The sequence below is a fragment of the Microcebus murinus genome, chromosome 9 (genome assembly GCF_040939455.1).
Source record: "Microcebus murinus isolate Inina chromosome 9, M.murinus_Inina_mat1.0, whole genome shotgun sequence".
In the NCBI taxonomy this organism is placed as follows: domain Eukaryota; kingdom Metazoa; phylum Chordata; class Mammalia; order Primates; family Cheirogaleidae; genus Microcebus; species Microcebus murinus.
Window position 1 is genome coordinate 96,142,486 of NC_134112.1, and position 24,812 is coordinate 96,167,297.

A 24,812-nucleotide genomic window follows, 5' to 3' on the forward strand; every position below is an offset into this window, starting at 1 on the left:
CTTCCTCTAGCTTACATTTCACCTAATGCTTTTGGCTCCCTCACAATTTTATAGCCTTTATTTTCAATGTCTTTGATTCATCCTTCTTCCTTCGTGCTTGAGACTGATAGCAATCGTAAGGCTCTTTCCATGGCTGCCTTCTAATTTGCATTAGTTCCAGTTACTGAGAGATGCCTTGAAATTTTATTTTTATTTGGACCATCTCACCCCCTGAAGAGTAGGGGTTTTTCATTATTGTAGCCAGGGTGGTGTTCCTTTTTCTGATGTTTAGATCCCACGGCATCTTGAGATACTGATAACATAAAAACAAACATTGATCATCGTAAGGGCCTTACAGAGTTCAGAGATGTGGGGAGAAAAAAACCACTTCCACCTTCAAACCAGTCTTTTGTGTCCACTAAGGGCACAAAGTTACCTGCTGAGTTGAAGTGGGAATGACAAACAATGTCAGAGGTGACGTGATGGTGGTAGAGAAAAGACTGTGGTCGTAATCAATACGAGAATCATTTATATGGATTTGTGTTACTTGGAAGGGAGCTTTAGAAATGACAAAAAGAAGGAAAAAAAACCACTTCTTGGTTAAAAGAAAAATGCTTGTACCATTGAAAAATAACACCTTTTAGGAGGGCCAAATCCATGAAATGAAAATTCAAGGCATATTGAACTTTCTTCTGAGGCCAAATGCGTCAGAACTGGTGTTCTTTCAAGTGGACCAAGCTATTGAAGCAAAAATTTAGAGAGTGGAGAGTCTGATTATTGTCTTTTGTTTGTGGGGAGATCTATGGGAACAGTGAGGAATTCTTTACACAGAGAGTAAATTAGATAAAAAAAATTAATGTTATAAAAACTGGCTAGGTTTAGAATTTTTTATATCCAAGGAAGAAGTTGTAAGTTAGGTTTCTCTGGCCCGTGAGCTACACTAAGACATCAAGTCCCCACTCCCCAAAGGTGAGTGCCAGCCCAGCCAGTGTCACCCAATTACCCTCCTCGGATGACATCAGAGAAGCCCAACAATTCCTGGAGAAGCCTAACAGACCAGTGGGGAAGATTTATTTGCCAAGTTGTGAGCATATTCTATCTGTCCCCAGCCATCATCACAATCAGGAGAGTGGGAAAGAGAACTTCAAGAGAGTGAATCAGAGCCTGACTCATGTCTTCCAGAGTTTGAGAGACATCAAGACCAACTGACTCACGCTCCTGTCTAGTTTGGAGGTGAAGGTACATGGATGTGTTGGCAATGGCCCCGCTTTCAGAGTTCTGTAGGGACAGGATTCATGGTTGTAGCCTGAGGGCAAAATATAGAACCTGTGGAATGAAGCTGGCCATGAACAACCTTTAATGAAACCACCAAGGTCCATCCAGCCAACAGTGAGAAGGGAAATGAGCCATGAAAAAGCAGAGGGGAGTCATAAGTTACCAGGTTCGTGTGGCGTTCCAAATTCTGCATTCATTTATAGGTTAGACATAAAGCTTCAAAACCAGGACCCAGACTATTCACTCTAATTTTAAAGGATATACTAAGCCAGTATAATGGAAGGTTTTCCCACTGGCTATTTTTGAGATGCCAGGGGAGTTGGCCACCAATTACTGGAAATGAAAACACGTAAGTAGCAAGGAGAATGCACATCACATATTTGCGCTATGCTAATCATGCAGTTCATGGGTCATGATTTTCAAAAACGTAAGGAACTCATGCTTGGGGAAAATATGAATGTACATGGACAAAGTAAATGTAAATGGTCCAAATTATTCTTCAATCCAGTGAGATAATTTCCCTATATGGTAAAAAATAATAGATTTTCTTAGCATTTAAAGTAAACCGGTTGAAATTATTTTAGCAGAATTTGAGAAATGTAAACATCATCCTCTCAAACTCTACAGTATTGGAGATTTGATCAAATTTTTTTTTTCTATAATAGCTAAGCTATTAACTAGTTGAGTATTTTAGGTCAGGCATTGTTCTCATTCCTAGTCTATTACCTCAGAAAAAATGAGGGTGATACTATATAATCTCCCAAAACATATGTTGGACATTGTTCTAATAGCATCTGGGGAACCTGTGTAGGACCACAAAGTCCTATCCTCAAAGGGCTCACACTATCAATGACCCTACTCCATGTAAAGTAGACCTAACATTTATGGCATTTTATGTCACACATTTAAGTGTGCCAAATTTGTTCAAAGAGTTACCATTTGTTGCTCTACAATCAAAACCACACACACACAGAAGTAGAACCAAAACACTAAATCATATCATAACTGCATGAAGAAACAATAGCCCAGATAAATTAACCAACTTACACTGAGACAGTGACAAATTAGGACCATTCTGTGCAAGATCTAACACTGGTACCCTTTTTGCTATATTAATAAGATATGCGTCTTCTAATTGAATATTACTTTCTAAAGAAAAAATAAAACTTCAATTATAGAAAAAAATAACAAAAGTATTGTAAGAGCATTCAAAAAACTCCAGTATAAGAAATGTTTTATTTTCCTCATCTTTTATCTTCAATAGTAAACACATACTGATAACTATTTTAGAATTATGCTTAATTAACTTCTGTACTTATTCATGTGTTTATTTAATTATGAAGCACATGAAGCCAGCCACTTTTAAGTGCCTACTTGTGTTTATTTTATAAAATTTCATTAAACAATATATCTGCCCTCAGGGAACTTGCATTCTTGAAAAACAAATCAAAGAAGAATATTTCGCACAGAATCCCAAAATGGTTATAAAGACTTTCTAAGAGAGTCTAAACTGAACAGATAATTGTCTTGCATTTATAAAAGGCCTAAGCTATTCCCACTGAAAAGGAGTAATTGAATCTGTAATTACTTTCATTTCATAGGGGATGTAGGCACAGATTCTAAAGATCTAATTGTGATGGTTGTTTTCTTAATTACCCTAATTGTTTTGTAGGGAACACTACCTTGCATCCACTGAGGAAAGCTCAATAGTCATTGATGACTGAGGACCCCATTAGAAGTAGTTAGAAAGTTCTACTTTGTTGTGTATCAGAGGGCTCTGTTTCTTATTTCACCTTCTCATCCTCCAGCCATACTGAGATGGTCCATGTGTTCTGTGAACAAAGGCATTGACTTCTGATTTGAAAGTGATTCTTACTAATGAACATGGAGGATCTGCAAACCTCCTCCCCCAGCTTCCCGTATAAGAACATGCTGTCACCACCTCATAGTCATGTCAGTGATGCCAGGAACGACTCTTCCTCTCCTCAATTCAACCATCACCCTTCATAGAGATCCGATCTTTAGAAGTGTTGGCCTATATAAAGAGACATAAAAGATTTCAGGAGTTTTGCAGGGCTTTGCCCTGAAGGAATATGTGAACATGTTAGTTCACATATCAAAAGCTGCCTCACCTCAGGAGGGCATCTCACCGATCAGTAGCGATTTCCATGGTGATTTCCATGGTGACGCTATCTCAGATCTGTTAGCTTGTTCCTGACACCTCCATAAGACAAGGCTCGGTATGGGGTCACAGGTTGAGAACTGATCAAAGAATGCCTGCCCAACAGACACCTGCAGCTAGAAACAATTGGCCTAAGAGACAGCTCCTGCTTCATTCCTGATCACTTGTCTCAATCAACAAAAAACTAGATAAAGATATGGAGCCACTATATTTCTGTTTAGCCTTTCTGCTAAGTGATCACTTTATCTTAGGACTTAGAAGTTTGTATTAGAAAGATTTTGTAACCATTTGTTCATGTAGATAGAGTTAATTAAGGGATCTCTAGAAGCTTTTGGGGAGACTTTAAACCTAAACGAACTACCTGTTATTATTTAAATCTGTTACCACTGGCAACTAATCACTGTACCAATAAATACTGATGGGGAACTTCACTTGTGGCCTCACAGCTCATGGGAATACTGGAGGACCCCCTGACCCCCCATCTTTTAAAACTACATTTTCGTCTCTGTGTCTTCTATATTTTCTATTTCTATTATTTCCATATCCCTTGCAAAAAGCCCTGCCAAAGGGACCCAATTACTGCTGGGAGCATAGCTGACTCTCTGCATAGAAATAATCCTTGGTCTTGACAAAAGACAAAATTACAACAAATTTAGTTTAAGAATTTGATTGGCTTTTCTTTGCATTTCTAGAATCAAGCAACATCTCATTCTGTAGAATGGAATGGGTGTTCTGGTAAGCTGAGCAGAGGTTGGCTTTCTAGGCAGAAGAGGTATGAAGAAAGCAGAAACAGGGAGCAAAAGGTGTATAGGTTTGTTCAAAGTTACTTTCTTTATTGTGTCAAAACAGAGGGGACTTCCTTATCATGCCAGCTCAGGGGAACTGGGCCCCTTCTGATTGATTGCTGTGAATCTCCTGGTTTTTGGAAATCTGGCTCATTTAAAAGTTCCATTTGGTTCCATAGCACCTAGCACAAGTGACTGCATGTTGGTTTGGTCTGGGCTATTACTGTAGGAGTCTCATCCAAAGCACTGGCCTCCCATGAACTTCAATAGAGTATTCTGAAAAATGTGTTCTGAGATCCTACCCAGGAAGCAAGGTCAATGGAATATGTAAATATTGATATAAACTTTAAAAGCAGGATATAGCCCCTAAATAATGGTGTCAATAAAGATGTAGTCCCAGGTTCATAGTCACAAAGTAGAAAACTCCAAAACCAGGAAATATATGACTTGACAGTTACATACTCTGATATTTCTAGTGAGATATATGCATAAGGCTTGTCTTTCCCCATTGCCAATGGACATTTGCAACTGTCTACAGATTTTTAATAACTTCATTGGGGTGTAATTTGTATACCATAATACTCACACATTTTAAGCATATAATTCAAGGAGTTTTAGTGAATTCACTGAGTTGTGCAACAGATCACCACAATCCAGATTTAGGACATTTCCATTATGCCTACAAGGGTCCTATTTACCATTAATCTGTTTCCACTCCTATTTCCATTAATCTCTCAGCCCAAGGCAACCACTAATCTACTTTCTGTTGTTTACCATTTCAGTGTGATTTTCATGTCTGGTTTCTTTCACTTAGCATAATTTTTTGAGGTTTATTTATGTTGCAACATATGTCCACATTTCATTTCTCTTTATTGCTGACTACTATTTCATTGTATGTATATCCCAACTTTGTTTATCCATTCACTAGTTGATGGACATTTGGGTTGTTCCCACTTTGGAGCTATTACAGATAAAGCTGCTATAGACATCTACCTGATGTCTGGACATATACTTTGTGTGGACATATACTTTGTGTGGACATATACTTTCATGTCTCTTGGGTAGATACACAGGAGTGGAATTATCAAGTCATAGGATATGTCTCCTATATATGCTCCACTTTTTAAGAAACTGCCAAACTGTTTTCAAAAATGACTGTACCACTTCACAGCCCCACCAGCCCTATATGATGATTCCAGTTTCTCCAAATCCTCATCAACACTTGTTATTGTCTCTTTGATTATAGCTATTCTGATAGGTGTGAAGTAACATCGCAGTGTAGTTTTAATTGCATGTCTCTAATGTTTGATAATATTATGCATCTTCTCATGTATTTATTTTATGTTTCTATGTTTCTTTGTGAGGTATGTTTTGTAGCTATAACTGACTTTCTGGATTCTGTCCATAAATTTCTAGTTTAGATGACACTGTGATGGAAATACATGAAAGTGAATGGACTGTAATTTAACGGTTACCAAGTACTCCTAAAACTTCACAAAGGAGAAGTCCTTCTTCTCTGCTAGGATTACCATATAGTAAAACTTATAGTATAATAATTTCATAACATGTGGCAGAAAAGCAGCTCACACCATAAAAACTTGGGATGTTTATTTTTTGTTAGGTTTGTTTTATTCTTTTTCACTGAGCTAAGGGCAAGACTGAACTGCCTAGAGGCTTGTTTGTTTTCTCAGCAGGATAAAGAAAGCAGGCAGGAAAAAGAACAACAGAACAAGGCAGAATTCCTCAGGAAAACACCAGTGAAGGGAAATAATAGTAATGCCAGGTTAGAAAAGCAAAATCCATAGAATCAAGCTTTACATGAGTAACAGCACTGATAGAAAGATGATACAGGAGTCTGGGTTCACAGCCTATTTGAAATGGGTGATGGAATTTTTCTAATGTACAAGCCCATGAACAGATATAATTAGCTTTATTATGCCAACATGATAAATAGTTACTGAATATATCCCTAAATTAGATTGACCTCAATCTGTAAGGATCACAACTTTCAACAAAGGCTTGTTTTGCTTGCTGAAAAACTCACACAAGATACTGAGATGGACACGATATAGGTATTTTGGAGGGCTCCTCTCCAGACCTGAAATCATTTTTAAAGTGGGTTGTGCCGCAGGATCACAGAAACTGCACGCTAGTCAAACCACTTTATTGCCGGCCATGAATTAGTTTCCACAATCAATGTAGAGTCCACTGCTTTGTGAGTTTCACACACGGTTGTTTTTGGCTTTAAAGTCTCTCGAGTCCTATTCAGATCTTTGATCAAATATGGGCAAGAAGGTAACTTTTTCTTATTTTGGCAGCTGACATTTTTTTTTCCTCCTTTCTTGGTTTGGTAAGGAATATCTGAGCGTTATTCTTACTGGCTGTACTGCAACCTATTATAAACATCAGTGTGTCATTAAAACAGTGGTTGATCTGAGCATGAGGTAGTTCTAAACCTCTTTTGTTCAGTGTAATATGTAGGTGGATCAGTAGGCGAATGTGAGCAAAACATTGTGGGTATCTTTGAATTTACGACTTAACAAATAATCTCAGCATTTCAGGCTAGCTGAGTATATCTAAAAACATACTTTCCACCTCATCTATAGATGAGAATTAAAAGAAAAGGGCTTTTAATTGACATAGTGGTTTTTTTGTTTTATTGTGTTTTGTTTCTCCCCATTTTTTAAAAGTGAAAGGTCCAAGGACGTGATCCAGATAGTATGAGTTTGAATCCAGACTCCACCACTGGCGACCTTGGTCAAAATAAATTCTCAGTAAAATGGGGATAATGTATGTTATTTAGCTCACTTAATGAAACCTGATATTAATTTTTTTCAGTTTCACTGACCAAATAATGCAAAGGTACTGATAAAACATGGCTTGTAAATTTCTATCATCCCTGATACTATTTTTTCTTACAAAATCATTGAATAATGGCTGATTTTGTTATTTAAAAAAATTCCAAAATCCACTGAAACTCTACATTTATAAGATTATTTTAAAATTATATTTCCAAATTATGACACTCTGTAGATATGTGAATTCCTATAAGGACATAGCATATAAATGTTGGCAATAAAATTGTACAATAATTGGAATATCTCCAAACATTTGTTTTGAAAATGTTCTTACCTTAGTATAAGTTTCATGATAAGGTACTTTGTCACTCATCATAAATGGACCAAATACCAAGTACTGGCAAGATCTTGAGCAAAATGAATTCTCATGCATTGCTGGGAAAAATGTAAATTGGTACAAGCTCTTGGGAAAACTGCTTGAAATTATCCATTAAAGTTAAACATATGTGTACTTCATTACCCAGCATTTTTATTTTTGGGTAAATGCCCAACATAAATGAATGCTAATAAGTAACACATTTATAAGAATATTCATAGCAGTGTTATTAACAATGCTGAACACTGGAAACACCCAAATGACAGCAGGAAAATATTCATTCTCATTCTTGTATAGTATTACATTTTGTTAATATAACACAATCTTTTATTCAAAATATTTTTGGACAAACAATGTGGATGAATCTCATAAAGTTGAGTAAAAGGAGCTAGGGCCCAAAAAAGTACATATCGATTCCATGTACATAAGGGTGAAGAACAGGAAAAATCAATCTATGATGATAGCAGACAAAATATGGTTACTTTTGAGAGGATGTGCTGGCTGGGAGTGGGCATAAGGGGTGCGTCTGGGATGTGGGAGGTGTTCTAAATTATTGTCTGGGTCATCTTTGCACAGGTGTGAGTGTGTATACATATAAATTCATTGAACTGTACCTTTCAGATTTTCATGATCATTATTCATTTATTCCAGAATGCCATAGAGATTCTACCACTTGGATATTCTGTTTTTATAAAATTACCTGTACTACCTTATAGATGCTAGAACAGTTGCTAGACAATGAGAATACTCACAAGTCATAGAGCAGCTGCTCGTCCTACAGGATAGATGTGGGTTGTACCAAACTGGTGTGTGATTATCTGCTATATAGAGCAAAGTAAATTAAAAAGTTAATTATTAATTAAATGTAAGCTATTTGTCATTGTTAGATTAAATAAGTTGAAGTTTAAATGGTCTCTTTCCATGTAAATGGTTCCCCTTCATTTATTCTCAGTGGATGTTCTTGTCCCCTTCCTGCAGCCCTTCCCTAACCCCAAACTCAACTTTGGAGACTTGAGTTAGGCAACAGTTGCCCACCATGATTGTTTGTCAGTGGGATATCTGTTCAATAAATTCCTAAAGGAAAAATGTATAGTTATGAGTCCATTATGAGTTAGAGCAGGAGTTGGCAAACTTTTTCTATAAAGGGCCATATAATATTTCTGGCTTTGAGAGCCAAATGGTCTCTGCTATAACTATTCAACCCTGCCATTGTAGCATGCATAGACAGCACATTATTTTTTTAAAAAGAAAAAGAATGGCTATATTTCAATACAACTTTGTTATGGACATTGACTTTGAATTTTATATCGTTTTCACATCACAAAATATTATTTGTTCTTTTGATATTTTGAAAACATAAAAACCATTCTTAGCTTATGGGCCATATGAAAACAGGTGACAAGGTGAATTTGGTCCTTAGGACTTCATTTGCAGAGCCCTGATTTAGAGTCACATAGTTCTAAGTTATTGTCAGCTTGCAGAGAATCTCAGCCCTTTTCTGTAGGCACACACAACACATTTCTCGTAGGTTGTCGCATTACCATATGTCATTAAAGGGTGTTCCTTTAAAGAGGCACTAAACATCAAGTTTAATATCAAAGACTTTGTTTCCTTTGTGACAAGATTTCAATTCATAGAACTTCTAATGAAAGAGGGTGGTTTTGCAAAACATTCCACTGAGATATTTGAGGCATGGTCATTAATAGCTACAGTGTCAGTAAGAACCACAGTGCTTTTCTGCATCATCTTAGTTCCAATTTGATAAACCTTTTTTTAAAAAAAAATCTTTATTTTGGAAACTAGAGAACAATGAAATAACAAAGGCAATATAAAACACATTTGTTTGAGGCCCACTGGCCAAGTTCTGTGGCTCGTTCCTGGGTTTCTGTAGGTCCCAACCCACAAGGGCACATACGTTCACTGACGTTCTAGAGGGTCCGAGAGAGAAAGCAACTGCTCCAAACCGCACAGCCTTTCCAAGACAAGCTTCCAAGTCAGCTCCCCTCAGTTCCCTGTGCTATTTCCCAAGGGATGTGAGTGGCACACTTTTAACCTGATTCTTAAACTGTCTTAAATTCTCCTATCATCCAAAATCAGTTTTCTTTTCTGTAATCAGTTCTAGGTGCAATTTGAAAATGTGTTATTTATGTTCAGATTGAAGAGTGTAAAAAAATCACCGAAAAGGGTAAACCTGAGGGCTGACTTCACGCGGATGTGTGCCTTCCAGCTCCTTTGGCCCCCAGTGAGGGACTCAGGAAAGGAGGATGACTGGAGGAGGGGGGAGTAGTGATTTCCTGTTAAGGTGAAATCCGCCGCACAGGACCAAAAACATACCAGTGCACGCAACTCCCCTTGGGTGCATACCCAGGAACACCTCCTGGGTTTCTGTGTTCCAGCCTAGAATCAGCACTTTGCAACCAGCCTTGTCATCTTTCCTCATTTGGGGCGGGCATGGGGGAGGCTTGGGAGACCTGAAACGAGGTGAGTAGAGAGTAGACAGGAAAACAAGCCCAGGAGGAAAAGCACACTAGGCTTGAATCTCAGCCCCACTCCTCATTACAGATGGAAATAGACCCTTCGTGAACACCTGCTCTGTGCTAGAAACTTCACATGAACGATTTCAGTTGTTAAAGTAAACAAAAAAAGATGAAGGAACAAAAAGTGTCTTTTATTGAGCTGACACACAGCAGGGAAGAGAGCTGCTGAAGGAACTGCTTCAAAGCAATTAAAGAGACAAAAGGTGTTTTTGTTTTTTTAAATAGGGTTTTGTTTCGCAGACTCTTCAAGCCATCAGGTTGACTCCCGTGGAACTTTTGATTTCGTGACAACAGCAAACTCCGTGTGTCCTCAGTGTTTGGCATGTTCCGTGTTCACCTCTCAACCTAAATACTGTGCAGCATATCGGTTGTGGGTCTCTGGAAATCAGGGTATCCGTTCTGTTTTCCAGAAAACAAAGATGCCAGAGTTGCTTCTGAGCTATGTGCTCTGTCTGAAACCCACCAGTGGAAGAGAGAACAACTCTTTAACTCTGGTTTTACTTGGTGGACTTCCAAACAATTACTGAAACGTTGTCAATCATTAGACAACTTAAGCAATTAGCAGGAAGTGTTTCTAACTCAGCTAGAAATTAGAAACGAATTTAGTTAGTTTCTAACACTTGGTTAGAAGTGTTTCTAACTCAGCCTCCTGGGTTTTTTTTCTGTCTTTCCCTGTGATCCAGGAGGAAGGACGCTGGCTTCTTGTCCTACAAAGATCACCTGCCGGTGAGCCAAGTGGTGGTTGGAGACACTGACCGGCAGGGCTCAGAGGCCAAACTGAGCGTGGGTCCCCTGCGCTGCCAAGGAGACAGTAAGTTTGCACTTTCTTATCACCATTGGAGCGGTGTTTTGCCAGAAAGCAGGCTTGCTCTTTCATGCCGCCCACAGAAACATCCAGCAACCCAAGCAGAGCTAATGTAGAGGAGGGCAAGAGCCATAAAGTCTCCAGTACAGGAGCCTAGATTTGGGCATGAAATGTGGCTATCCATCTTCTTCGTATATTCATATGTAACAAGTTTGACTACCTAAGTTTATGGTGATATAAATAGCAATGCTAATAGCATAAATGCCGCACTCAACAGCTGTGATTCCACCGAGTGCTGCTGTTAATGCCATTAGCATGACTATTTATATCACCATAAACTCAGTTTATGGTGATATAAATAGTAGCATTATGGCTTAATGTATCATTGTAAACTTGGATTATGGCTATATAAAGTTTGACATTATTGCTATCAAACTTCATCATCATCAGAGCTTGATGGTCCCTTGTAAGCCAAAGATTGTTTCTGTAACTACGTCTTGCTTTCAGGATCAGGCACCCCAGAGAGGAATTTGGGGCTGCTAGCCTGGACAGTGGGAGGTAAGGGAGTTGGAGTGACGGTCCCACCTAATTAAGGGCACCATTAGGATTTTATGCTGTTTGATACCTTTCGGTGTGCTTTATGTGCAGTCAGAGGGAAATGGTGACACGGTTGCTAGGGGGATTCTGCAATGGGCGTCCTGGGTGTCATTTTCCCCTCTTCTTTTCTGTGCATGTGATTTAGGCGGCTCTCCTAAGAGTTCTGTGCTTTTGTGATTGTGCGCTAGGCATTGAGAGACCCAGATTCTGCTCCCCACTACCTGACTTGCCAGGAGACCTCAGGCACACTCCTCCACTTTCTGGGCCGTGATAATGAGAATACCATGTGCATCCCAACCGCTCCATGGGAGGCCGTAAAGATTTTTAGTGCCTGGATTTGGATTCCTCCTAGAAAAGCATTATGTGAGATGGAATATTATTGCTGCTTTTGTAAATCAAGGGAAAATTAGAACTACTGGATAGTAAATTATTGCATTCGCTCAAAGAGGTGTCCTAAGGAACGCAATGATGCATGCTTACCAGTTTACTACTTAGTAAACCGAGGCTGTCAGCAATTAATCAGTGAGTCGTTTCTAATACAAAAGAGAGGTAGAGCCTGTCCTGATTCTTCTCCTATGTTGAAAATGCTACCTGTAAAATTGAGACTGGTCAAAAGGGTCTTTATCATGCATTTATTGAACATTAAGACTTCATTCGCCTAGTCAGGCTTCGTAGAACTGTGCAGGAAGAAATTTCATTTCAACTGCTTAAGAGAAGGATATTGACATAAAATAATAAATATGCATTTTAAAACATATTCTGAGAGATGGACTATCGTGTTGTTCTAAAATTAGACAGGCTTTCATGTTGTCAAATGAAAATCTGTTTTGTTATGTAGTGATTACGCACTAACGTATAAAGGTAAATATTTGTAGCTTATCAATTCTAATTCTGAAGTTAGCTTTGAATTAGAGAAAGGGTTCCAATTAAATAATTGATTAATATATTTATAAATATTATACTTCTGTAAAATTTAAAGAGAAGATTCCAGCAATGTTAAATAGTATATGCTAGAGTATATTAACAATTTACAACTAATTTAGCTGGTTTTCTCTTAATCAGTGAATCGGTCCTTAAGAAGAATTTATGATGAAGCTGTTATTTATCTACCACTCTACTAGGTACTCTGGGAAATAAAAAAAAGAAGTCCACGTTTTGAGAAATGTGCATGAAAAAATATTGTAAAACAAAAATGTGGTTTATAATTTAACGTTAGGTTTTGTGATATAAAATAATTGCAACTGATGCTCAAGAAAGGAGCCCTAGAAGGTATATTTCAGGCAGACTTTATTTTTTAAAAGAGAAAAATGAAAAAGTAAAGTGGTCAACATTCATTTGCATTCCAAGGTTGTTGTCCTTAGAAATATTTTTAGAATCCTTTAATAAAACAACCTGTTATCTTATTCACTGACATTGTATGATCTCAGTATACTTAGAGTACTGTAGCTTCAGAGGGACCCTTACAAATCATATTGTATCTGATACTTCATGAAAACAAAAGAGGTCGATGTTTAATTGCAATTATGTAGAATGCTTTTGTGCTTGTGGAGAGGAATCTTTCTTTCTCCCAGGCAACTGAACGTACCTATCATACCTTGTGCTTGAATTGGAGTCAACAGTCTCAAGGCCCACAGTCCCTTAAAGAATGTTCCTACGTGGACACGGTAATGACAGAGCATCCACATTAATAGCATTTCCCAGTTTTTATACATACATGATCTCCTTGGATACACACAGCCCCCTGCGAGGCAGGTAAGGCAAATATTAGCTTTTCTGCTTTACAAATGAACAAAATACTTCTCTGAAAATGGCATTTACACAGCAAATTTCTGAGCACCCTTTCAGCCTCTGAGAAGCTCCAGGAGGAAAGATAGAGCAGAGAAGAGAAACAGCCTTCTCTGCACAAGGCCAGGGCTGTTTTCCTGACTGCGTGCATTCTCTTCCCTGAGTCAAATTGCTGGTTAAATTAAAATGTCTTAAAAACAGTTCATTTGGGCTTTTTCCCACCACTAGCCCCAGCCACCCCCATCAGTTGCCAACGTAGCACGAATGTTCAGAGGATTAAATTCATATAATTGAAAGAGTGGCACAGGTGCGTTTATCCGGTTGTTTATAGAGATTAACTTCCTTTATGTCATTTACTGAAGTCTGCTCAGAGCTGCAGTTTAAGCAAACCAAATCCATCGTTGAAAAATGACTTTTTCTGCATCTGAGGAGTGGAGGGCTGACAGCCCTGAGAAGCTGTCTCAGGAATAAGGCCCCGTTCTGTCCCTGGTCTCGGAGAATGAAACCATTTTTGTGTGCTCTGCCCAACCGTTTCAGCAGTTTCGGTTGATTTCATCGTGCCTGCTGAGTTTCATTTTTGCTTTGATTCATCTGAGCTCATAGACCCATATAATCAAAATGCTAAAGAAAATCAGTGAGTTCCACTCGGGTCTGCTGCCTTTCCCATAGAGCGTGCGGAAGGCTTATGCCTTTACGGTTTCTTGCCGGTTTTTTGTTGTTGTTCTTTGTTGCTCTTGTTTGGTGGGTTATTTTTTCTTTCCCCCAAACCTATCCAAATAGAAACTTCAAATCTAAATGAAAGTGGAAGTATGCCTGGTGATGGACGCTTAGCTAAGATTAAAAAAAAATGCAGTGAAATTACAAATCTCCCTCTCTCCTGTACTCACCTAGGAAGAAACAAAAGAGCCATTTAGAGGATCAAAAACCAGAGATAGGGTAGACATTGTTTGCAAATTGCAATATGTAGTCCTTCTTGGAGGTAGCTGCTAAACTTCTTTAGAATTAGTTTAAAAAATACAAGACTTCAATTTTTTGGAGATAGAAGTCTTATACTATGTGTAATAACTATAATTAATTGTAGGAGTATAGTATTTGCTGGGTAATCGCTTCATTCTCAGCCACATGAGGTAAAGATTTACCACACCTCTCTTAGGATACAGGGACCGTAAACAAATAATTAGCAGCAAGTTTGCTATAAAAGCAAGAGTTTTTGATAAACCTGGGTGGAAACAGTTTGGGAAAATGTGTCATTTCAAGGACTTCTTCCAAGGCTAAGCCAGAAACCCGTCTGGCTGTGCAGAAGCCGAGCCAGGCAGGCAGCGCATTCGCACTGGAGGATTAAGATACAGATTCAATTTCTCAGAGCTGCAGAGGTGACCTAGACGGGCAAAGGAAAAAGGGCAAAGTAGGTGGACACATCCTGTTCTAGAACACTCGGAGGGCAGAGACAGAGGCCCGTGTGACTGAATTAAAGATGGTGATGGGGTTTCATCCAAACGGTGGTGGGCATTTGTTCTTTGGGGAAATAATCGTGTATGCCAGAGTATAGAGAGTCCATGCTGTCTCTACTGCAAGGACTTGACAAACCAGGACCATAACCTGCCATTCCCCTACTAGGAAAGACCAGGCAATGCCCGGGTCCTCTGGGTTGTTTCTGCACAGGTGAAGCATTTCCGGCGGGGTGCAAACAAGGGTAACTGTCTGTCGGGCATGCCTGTGAGCACACACAGGCCACGCGATCTCCCCACGAGTCTCCTCTTGCCACACGCTGTGTGCGGCCAGCGAGGGCTGGAGGAGGAGAGAGAGTCCACTTCCCGCCTGGGCTCAGGAAGTGCTTTTCCTCGTGGAGAGGAAGCCGCTGTCCAGGCTCCAGAGAAGAGCTCCAGTTTGTTTCTCTCCTTTATACTTGGCCGCCTCAGGCGTAGAAGAAACAATGTAGGAGGGAATGGCCTGGAAAAAATGGCAAAAATATTTTCTGTCTCTAAAGCCTGCATCCCTGCCGCAGGCCAGTGGCCGGGAGGGGCAGGGGCAGTCTTGTGTTGATTTGCGCACCAGGAGGTGGCCCAGCCCGACCTGGGGAAGGGAGATCCTGGGCGGAGGTCACGAGACTGTCTTCAGCAGAATCAGAATTATCAACTCTAATTGCCTGAAGCTGAGAACCCATGCTTTAAAAGCTCTGTGTTTCTGTGAATGTTCAGGAAAGTTGGGATTCTGAGACGAGAAGGTCTGCCATTTTCCCTCCTTTGCCAGCAAAGTAAACTCTCTTTCCTCCTTCCTCAAACCGCTTGTCCTTGTTGTTGTTTGGCCTTGTGGACGAGGCCGAGTTTTCGGTAACAACGAGAAAGGGAAAGGACCCAGCGTGCGGGTTTTAAACTGAGCACTTTCTGTTCATCTTCTCTCGAGTCTGCTAACATCCTGCAAGAGGTGGCATCTTCCACCCCAGGGAACCGACGAGGAAACAGAGCGGGGCTGTTAGAGTGTTCGCCAGTACGTTTCAGAGCTGCGGCTGGAAAGGTCCATGTGGTTCCGGTGCTTCATTTCTACTCCGCTCTATCGCAGCTGATGTTGGGATAAGGGTGGGAAAGAAAAAAAAAAAATGGTACTCTCTCAGTTGGTGGCTTGGTCTGGCTGTTTGCAAAGAAGGATAAATTAGCCTAAAATAATTTCCCTCTTTCTTTCAAACCCTTGAAATCTTTTCTCTCCAGCCTCTCATGTGCCTAGAACTCTCTCCTTGCTCCCTGCTCAAACAAATCCCGCCCAGAACACCCCTAGCTAACCCCACCACCTGCTCTGCAGGGTGTGGCCTGCCCCAAACCCCTTCAGCCGCTCACCTCCCTCCCCAGCACCCTCTTTTAGCAGTAAGTAAGGCCTCCGGTCCTCAGAGTAGTGAACTTAGCTAGGTAAGGTGAAATCTAACAGTCTTTCTGGACTAATTTATTTTGAAGTAGAATGATGGACTCCAGAGAATGCCTAACAGGACAAAGGCAGTCTTGGAGAAACGTGGAAAATGGGGGAGGCCTCTTTCAACCTCTTATTTAGCTCTGCTGAATTACCAGGATAGGCTGCAATAGGATTAGACTCTGGAATCTCAGTAGCTCAAGACAATAAAGGCTTGAATGCTACCTAGACAAAGTGCAGTGTGGCTTCAGTGGTGCTCCTTCCTCTCCCAGTCTGCCCTCCAGAACGTGGGGCTCCTGGGGTGCCCGTGTGCAGGGGACAGAACTGGAGGCCTCTTGGGATGTTGTCAAGGGCTGACTTTTAAGTGGCTTGCATCACTATTGTCCACATTCCATTGCCCAAAACTCAGTCACACTAGAAGCTACAAGCTACCAACGTGCCCTGGTGATGCAAACTCAGTGTTTCCACCAAACTGTGTCTTCTAACTTACTCTAATTGCATGGAGGGTAAGTTGGGGAAGTGGAAGAAGAAAAGAAGAGCTGACAAAAATTGCACCAGTCTCATCTGTGGTGGAAGGAAGCTGCTCCTTGTTCTGCACCCCTCTTCTCGACAAGTCATAAAGCAATGGATTGTTTCTTTCCTGTCATTGCATTTATTCTGCCTCCCCAGCAGGGGACTTTTTAAAAGTAAAAACAGAGTCTTTCTTATTCACTTTTATATTCTCAGCAGTCTCCCATGCCTGACACCTAGAAAGGACTGAGCAAATATTTGTTGAATGAAAAACAAAAAGAATACATCAAAGCAGAGGTGAGAAAGCCAGGCGTGGCCCAGGACTCAGCTCCTGCCCTACAGCTCCCATCAGCCCAAGCAGAGAAGCCTCAGAGCCCTGGGCCTCTCTCAGGCTTCCTGCTGCAGTCACAGATGCTGGGTGGACTAACTTCCTACGCACAAGCCAGGGTATGGAGCCTGTTTTCCTAGGACTCGCCCCTCCCTCCTGGGGTGCAGCTCTTGACTCTGCCCTTTCTGTTTTAAAGTTTTTCTTACTTTGATTTCTGGCTCACTTTGCTTCCCTAGACTACTGCTCAGAAAGGTTGTCTCTAACCCAGCCCCACCCCACCTGGAAAAGAGAGGCTGCCTCTGGACAGTCTGGATAGGATAACTGTATAAGACACCTAGATAGGATGACAGTTGTGTTATCAGCACAGAGGAGCACGTTCCCTCTGCCCATCACCACCCAACAATTAACTAAATCCTATTTATCTGAGCTTGGTCTTCAGAAGCGTTAACAGAGAGAGCATTAACACCACAAATCCCGGAATGGATAAAACTCCATCACTGTAAGTAGTTATTTCCTGAGAAGATGGTCCAAATTCTTTTCCTTTCCCCACTGCTTCCCACAAAGTGTAGTTATATATATACATATACTCACTTCAAGTATAGCTCCAAACAAGAACAGAGAGTCACAGCATCCTACCAGTGGAAAAGTCCTAGAGGTCAATGCCTGCAGACCTCTAATTTTACAGATGAGGGGCCTGGGGCTGGGGAGGTTAAGTGACTGGCCCAGGGTCTCACAGCTGGTTTGTGGCAGACCATATGAGAAGGTAGTTTAATACAGCTTTCATCTTTAGTAGTAATTCCCCACGGCCCAGGTGCGTGTCGAGGACCAAAGAAGAAACTTTGCCCTGGAACTCTGACCCTGGCTCTCCCACCTGTCAACAGCTGAGTGTGCCAGAGCTCCTAGTCTTGTGCAACTGTGAGATCAACCATCCGGAAACCCTGATAGAAAACCCATAGCCACAGGGTGATGGGTCAGTTGCAGAAAGTTGATGACTTCCGTGTTTTCTTTGACCTCTCATTTGAGCAGTTTTTTGGTTGATAGTAGGAGGCAGGAAAAAAATAAAATAAACACCCCGGAGTCACCGTGTAGAAGCCATTAACCTCTATTTTTCCTTAATGTCCCAGCTTTCACTGCTATGGCCATGGGCTACTAACAACTGAGGAGTAAGAGTGGCTCTCAGAACAAGCAGAGATTTTCAGGATCACAACCTAGGCTGATTCTCATCAAAGGATCGAGCCCTCTGGGTACATCTGAGATCAGCTCCAATTACAAAAGCAGCAACTTTTGCTGGTAAAAGAGAGCCTTCCCTTTTGTCTTCCAGGCTCCAGGGTGACTTTAAACAATTAGAAGAAGGGGGCAACTTGGGGGTGGGGGCAGAATCAGCTCTTTAAGATTATGCATCTATCCAAGGTTGGCCGCAAACTGTTGAAATTAAAAGTAAAATCAGTCATAGTTTGGGGGAAAATAGTGTTTCTACTTTACAGCTTATCAATATATGGTGTTTGCATACATGCAACTAATTTTCTTGTCTGTCCTTCCAAATACCATTTGCGTCTGGAGGGGCCATCACCTCCCACCGAGGGAGAGAACCAGTGGGAAGGAGGTTGGTGCCAGCCTGGGTCCTGCAGATCTGGCTGGGTGAGTCCTGCTTCCTCTTTGTCCTCTCTCCGGCTGCCCGTCCCTTCCTGAACTGGCACTCGGGGCAGAAGCGACAGCCTCCCCCAATGCAAGAAGGACTTCTCTTCTGTAGACTGAATGCCCATAATTGGGTTCCTTTGCTGAATTCTCTAGGCAGCCTCTCTCGCTGTTTGCAGAAGAAGGTTAGGCTTGATTCTAAAATTTCCCAGTATGGAACATATGGGAAACTGAGCAAAACATTAGGTAAAACAGACTCTAACCTACTACAGGATCAGCTCCTGGAATCGGATTCAACCTAAGAACCTTCGCTGAGAAAAATGGGGCATGGCCCTCATCCTGGATCAGCTGATATTCTAATAAGTGTGAATATTTCAACAAAGTGGAGGGGACTGGGATGAAAGTTTGGATTCCTGGCGAGGGTCGGAGTGTAAAGCTTAGAGGCCTTAAAGCCTTACAAACTTCGATGTGCTTAGAAATCACCTGGGATCTCGTTAAGAAGCAGACTCTGAGTCAGGAAGCCTGGGGCAGGCCATGAGATGCTGCAGGTCCTGCTGCTGCCGGCTGGGGGGACCACACCTGGAGCAGCCATGTCTCCTAGCAGCACGTTGAACAGCGCAGGCTTCGGAATCACACACGTCTGCATCCAAATCCCAACTCCTGCTTTCCTTCTCATCGTGTAGGTCTCAGCTTTCATGTAAATTCTTCCAAGAGGCTTTCCTTGTCTGCTCAGCTAACACAGCCATTCATGCCTCGCCGCAACCCTTTTTCATTTTTTTCATGGAACATGTCACTACTTCAAAATCTCCCTTTGATCAATTCTGGCACCAACTGCCCAGAGTCAGCTGAGCCTTCACAAGTCAAGGACGCAGTCCCAGTAAGACTGCCCGCACACGCCAGCTGCAGGCTTGGGCAGTTTTCAAGCCACTTGCATTTCTGACCAAATGCCTATAAATTCGGGGGTCCCCACCATCCCTTCAGGGTCCATAATTCACTAGCATGACTCACAGACCTCAGGGAAGTGTTGCATTTATACTTACAGTTTTGTTTTAAGGATACAAAGTAAGACTAGGCAAACGAAGAGATGCACAGGGCAAGGTCTGGGAGAGTCTCCAGTCTGGAGCTCCCATGTCCTCTTTCCAATGTGCCACTCTCCTGGCACATGCACGTGCATCATCAACCAGAAAGGCTCACCCAAGCGCAGGCCTTCATAGCTTCTATTTGGGATTTCGTCGCATAAGCATGATCGATTAGCTCATTGGCCACAGGATTAAAATCCATCTCTAACCCCCGTTCCTCTCCTCTCCTCTTCCTCTCCTGGAGATCAGGCTAATATCAAGATGCTCAAAGCCCCTATCTCTAGTCACGTGGTTGGTCTTCCTGGCAGTGGCACACCAACAGTCACCTCATTAGCGTAAACCCAGGTGTGGTCCCGGGGCCCCACCATGAACAACAAAGGCACTGCTGTCACTTGATAAACTCTAAGGGTTTAGATGTTCTGTGCCTGGGGACCTGGACAAAGACTAGCTAAATTGTTTATTATACATCAATCCCTTTTCTCCCTTTATTTGCATTATTATCACCTTCACTCCCAACAGTAGATGGGAACCTCAGGCAAAAAAAGTTTGCATCCCAGTGCCAAGGACAATGCCTGCCACACTGCAGCTCTCTGACATGTATTCATTAAATAAGTATGAATGGTTAAATAACCACAAAAGATTTCAATAAGCATTCCAGACTAACAATGGAGGCAGTGCCACAAGGCACTCCGTGATAAATTGCAGAAAACATGCACAGACAATAATTATTACAGGGGTCCAAGAGAGGAGCTATCACTTGATTTACATGCACAACTATTTTTAACCTCAACGAGGTGTTTGCACGTTTATTCCTCTTAACTAAATGAAAACTTTTATTCCTTTGTACCTTGAAAATCCCTTGAATCCGATGATTATCTTCAAATTAAGGATTAAAAACAAAAAAACAACCTCTTTTGCTAAGTTTTTATACTTTCTTTGGCAATTCTCAATTAAGATGCACATGAAGTATTAAGTTTATAGAACTCATTGTTTAGTATAAATTAGATTAACCCTCCCCCCGGCCCTTCAGAGATCCAAGTAGACTCTTCCACACTTTTGTTTATCCATGTCTCAAGGTTATTACTGACAAAATTACAATTAGTCAGTACTTCAAATCTATTGTTAGGGTGCTAAGCTGTGAGCTATAAACTACCTCACTCTGGCATAATTAAAACCGTGTTCCAGTTCACCTATTTTATGATACCTACTTGGCTTTTCATAAAGCTTCTTTTCACAATCCTAACTACGTGCAGACCCAGGAAACTTGGGAACTTTATGGAAGAAAACTTTAAAAATAAGCCTCTTCTTTAAGTTTGCTACAGTTCTGTAATAGCGATCTTACTATCATCAGAATAAAAAGATTTATACTAAACTATTATGAATGTTATATAAGATTTGTATTACTGTCTTTAAAATAAATCCTAACTCAAAATTTAACATAGGAAATAGTGCATTTGAATTGGTATCCACCTATTGGCATGATAAACTGCTCTTTGGAATAGATGTACAATCCCAAATGAAGAAGAAAAGGGGACTCCTCTGTCCTACCCATACATTTTATCTTTGAGTAAGTCCAAGGGTCAATTGTCTTAAAGTATTAATAAATGAATATCTTCATGATGCCCAATAAGTGGGTGGGGGAGTATTAGTTGCTAGACCAACAATTAATCAAGAGTCTCTCTCAATCTCTAAGTGTGTATAGAAAACTAGACCTGGCAAGGATTTCTTGGCCTTTTGATGAAGGAGAAGTTGTATGCCCATTAAGATTCTAGCCATGCCGCCTCTGTTTCAGGGTTTTCTTGGCTCACTCAAGCTTTAGACAATCAAGTGGCACGATAATCTTTTCTGTAATCCCTATGTCTAATGCATTAAGTATTCCTTAATTCAATGCTAGTAGATTACCCTAATCAATTTTGTTTTCTGGTATTTAGACCTTTAGAATTTAATTGTATTATACTGAATAGGATACAAGTTAGGACTTGAGCTTAAAATGAGGCCTTTTATTTAACAGAAATGAGATTTGTATGTCTCAAATATTCTGCTCTGGTGTTCCCATTGGCATACCTAACATAATAACTCAGAGAACCTAGCTGGCTGGAGAAGACAGGATTGCATGGAATAACCTACTTCATCAGGCACTTGCTTTACTGTCTTTTGGTTGGACCAGAGACTCTAAGCTTGCTTTGATTGCTTCAGTTTTCTCCATACCAAAACATGAAACAAAAAAAGGCAAAAAAAAAAAAAAAAAAAAAAACCCAACCACTTTTTATTAAATGATCTAACAACTTGGAACTGAATTTGTAAAAAGAGAACATGGCCCAGGCATGAGCAGTGAGAAGATACTCTGATGTGCTTTATGTCTTTAATTATCTTTATTTATTCTTATGTATTTCAAAAAGATGTAAACTTCCTCTTAATCCTTCAAATTTACATATGGAAAAGTTTATCTGTCATCGTATAAGTATAGTGGATAGGTAGATGCACCAAAATTAAGTCTGGGTGTTTCTTTGCCTACAGAAGTGACAATTTGCTTGGCTTATGCTGATGGTCCCAAAAAGAAGTTGAACATCCATAGGAAGTAAGACCATCGTTCGGTTTGGCATCTATAATAAAGCAAACTTTACAGCTTCTCTTTGGCATTGAGGAAAGAGAATGAGCTATTGATTCTGCCCTAGACCTTAGGTGGCCATATCATATCTGAAACTGGTCATTTCTTGGTGGACAGTATTAAATCCAGACTTTGTCTTATGACTCTACAAATTAGTGAAGGTCAACTGTGGTCTAAGAATATTAAATGGAAAATTCCAGAAAGAATCAATTCATAAGTTTTATATTATGTGCTGTTCTGAGTAGTGTGATGAAATTTCTCCCTGTTCCATTCCTTTCTGCCCGGGACACACGGATCATCCCATTGTCCAGCGTATCCACAATGGAGACACTACCCGCCCACTGGCCACTTAGTAACTGGCTTGGTTCTCGGATCGACGGTCACGATATCACAGTGCTTATGTCCAAGTTACCCTAATCTTACTTAATAACGGCCCCAAAGCACAAGGACAGTGAGGCTGGCAACTCTGATATGCCAAAAAGAAGCCGTACAGTGCTTCCTTTAAGGGAAAAGTTGAAAGTTCTTGACTTAATAAAAAAAGGAAAAAAAATATGATGATGATGTTGCTGAGGTGTATGGTCAGAATGAATCTTTTGTCTGTGAAATTGTAAAGGAAGAAAAAAAAATTCATGCTAGTATACATGCATGAATATATAAGGTTTGGTACTAATTTCAGTTTCAGGCATCTCCTGGGCGTCTTGGAACTTATTCCCCTCAGATAAGGGGGAAGTACTGCAGTTGTCCTCATGAATATGATTTGCTGTAGCAAAAGGACACAAAGCAAAGTCAGCAAAGGGAACGGGCACGTGGGATAAAGTCTAGAGGAAACCAGGCACAAGCTCCCAAGAGTCCTCTCCAAGTGAAGTCACATGGAACACGCTCAATTCCCCCAGCTAGGAGTCGTGACAACACGTGTGAAATATGATCTCCCAGGGAAGCTCACTAGAGACTCAGCACCCAGGGTGTTTATTGGGCACTGGTGATGAGGGAAGCCCTTGCCTGGCATGCGCCCAAGTCCCAGACTCCCCGAAGGATAGCAGTTGTTCGGCACACACAGTTCAGCACAGGAGACGATCTCACTGATCAGCCAACTCTCCTGGAATCTAAGTTCCCAGGCCAGCCATGGGCAGTACTTATGCAGCATGAGGAGGCTGCCTCTCTCCTCCTCTGCCTCCCAAACCCTCTCCACACTTACCACCCCTTCTCTTCCACCCAGACTTTGCCCCACCTCAAATAACACCTTTCCAAAGTCCTAAAACCAGAGGGAAGGAGATCAAAGATTGTGCTCTCTTTCCTTGGACTGATCGTCTGTATCTTGTAGCCTGGAGTTTCTGCTGCATCAAGTTCCTGAACAGGACCAGCTACATAGTTTGGAAAGCCCAGCGAAAATGAAAGTGCAGGACCAGTTTTTTTAAAAAGTATTATGAATTTCAAAACAGAGGCGACAGAGCATTAAACCAGGCGTGGGGTCCCTTCTAAGGCTGTTCCTGTTACTCACCCACGTTCCTGCAGGCTGGCGAAAGTGCAAGGACAGCCCTAGACCCTGGGTATCCTGGGGGCACGGCAGACCTTTGGGAACTGGATCTGCAAGTTTTGTTTCTCTGGTACGTTTGAACCTCAAGAAGCATTTATGTAATGAAGATCAAACTATATATGGGAAAATATTTAACACAAGGACTTCTTATAAATACTGGTAAACCATACCATATTGTTGAGAGTTTACTAAATTTTTCTGATCACAAAAATTACCCGAGGTGCTTGTCAACATGCCAGATTCCCACCACCCCCTGCCCCTAAGATTTTGATTCCGAGATTGTCCAGAGTGGAGCCAGTACTCTGTTTTTGAGAAGTTTTCTAGAAGATTTTTTCTGACAGGGAAATTATGGAAACTTAGGCTAAGAGCACATTTGGGGGTAAACAGACCTAGGCTCAGATTGTGACATTGGGACAATTATTTAACTTCACTGAGCTTTTCTCATCTGTAGAATAGAGATAATTGTGCTTAGTACAGAAGGTTGCTATGGGAATAAAAGGAGACAAATGTATGCAAAGAGCTTAAAACAGTGACTGGTGCAGTAAGTTCTCAATAATGGTAGTTATAAATATTATACAAAAGGAGTAGAACTTCTTTAAAACCCTCAGTTTTGTAATAATAGATGAATTACACTTAAATGCAAGTTGCTGAAAGCAATCATGATTTCTGTCAAATTAAACTCATTCATAAATAATGAATTACAATCTAAAGTGAACAAAAGGATCAATTATCAATGATAAACATGTTTCGAGCACTGCTTTGGTCTGAAGGTTTGTGTCCCACTCAAATTCATATGTTGAAACCTACTAACTAAAGCGATAGCATTAGTCGGTGGGGCCTTTGGGAGGTGACGAGGTCTCGAGGCTAATCCCATTCAGAGCTTTCATGACTGAGATTATCAACCTTACAAAAGAGACTCCAGAGAGCTTGTTTGTCCATTCTGCCACATAAAGATGCAGCTAGAAGGCACCATCTATTTGCCAAAAAGTAGGCCCGCACCTGTTGCCAAATCTGCCTTGAGCTTAGACTTCCCAGACTCCAGAACTGTGAAAAATCAATTTCTGTTGTTTATAAGCCCCCCAGTTATGGTACATAGTTATA

At 40.9% G+C, this 24,812-nt stretch overlaps 1 protein-coding gene across 1 annotated transcript in view; it reads left to right on the forward strand.

The window, feature by feature from the left end:
• CNTNAP2 (contactin associated protein 2) overlaps window positions 1–24,812 on the forward strand; it is a 1,865,599-nt gene that overhangs the window by 1,514,568 nt on the left and 326,219 nt on the right. The window contains exon 15 of the mRNA XM_012768220.3: window positions 10,616–10,743. Within this exon, the coding sequence (XP_012623674.2) occupies window positions 10,616–10,743 (128 nt within the window). The remainder of the gene's footprint in view (window positions 1–10,615; window positions 10,744–24,812) is intronic.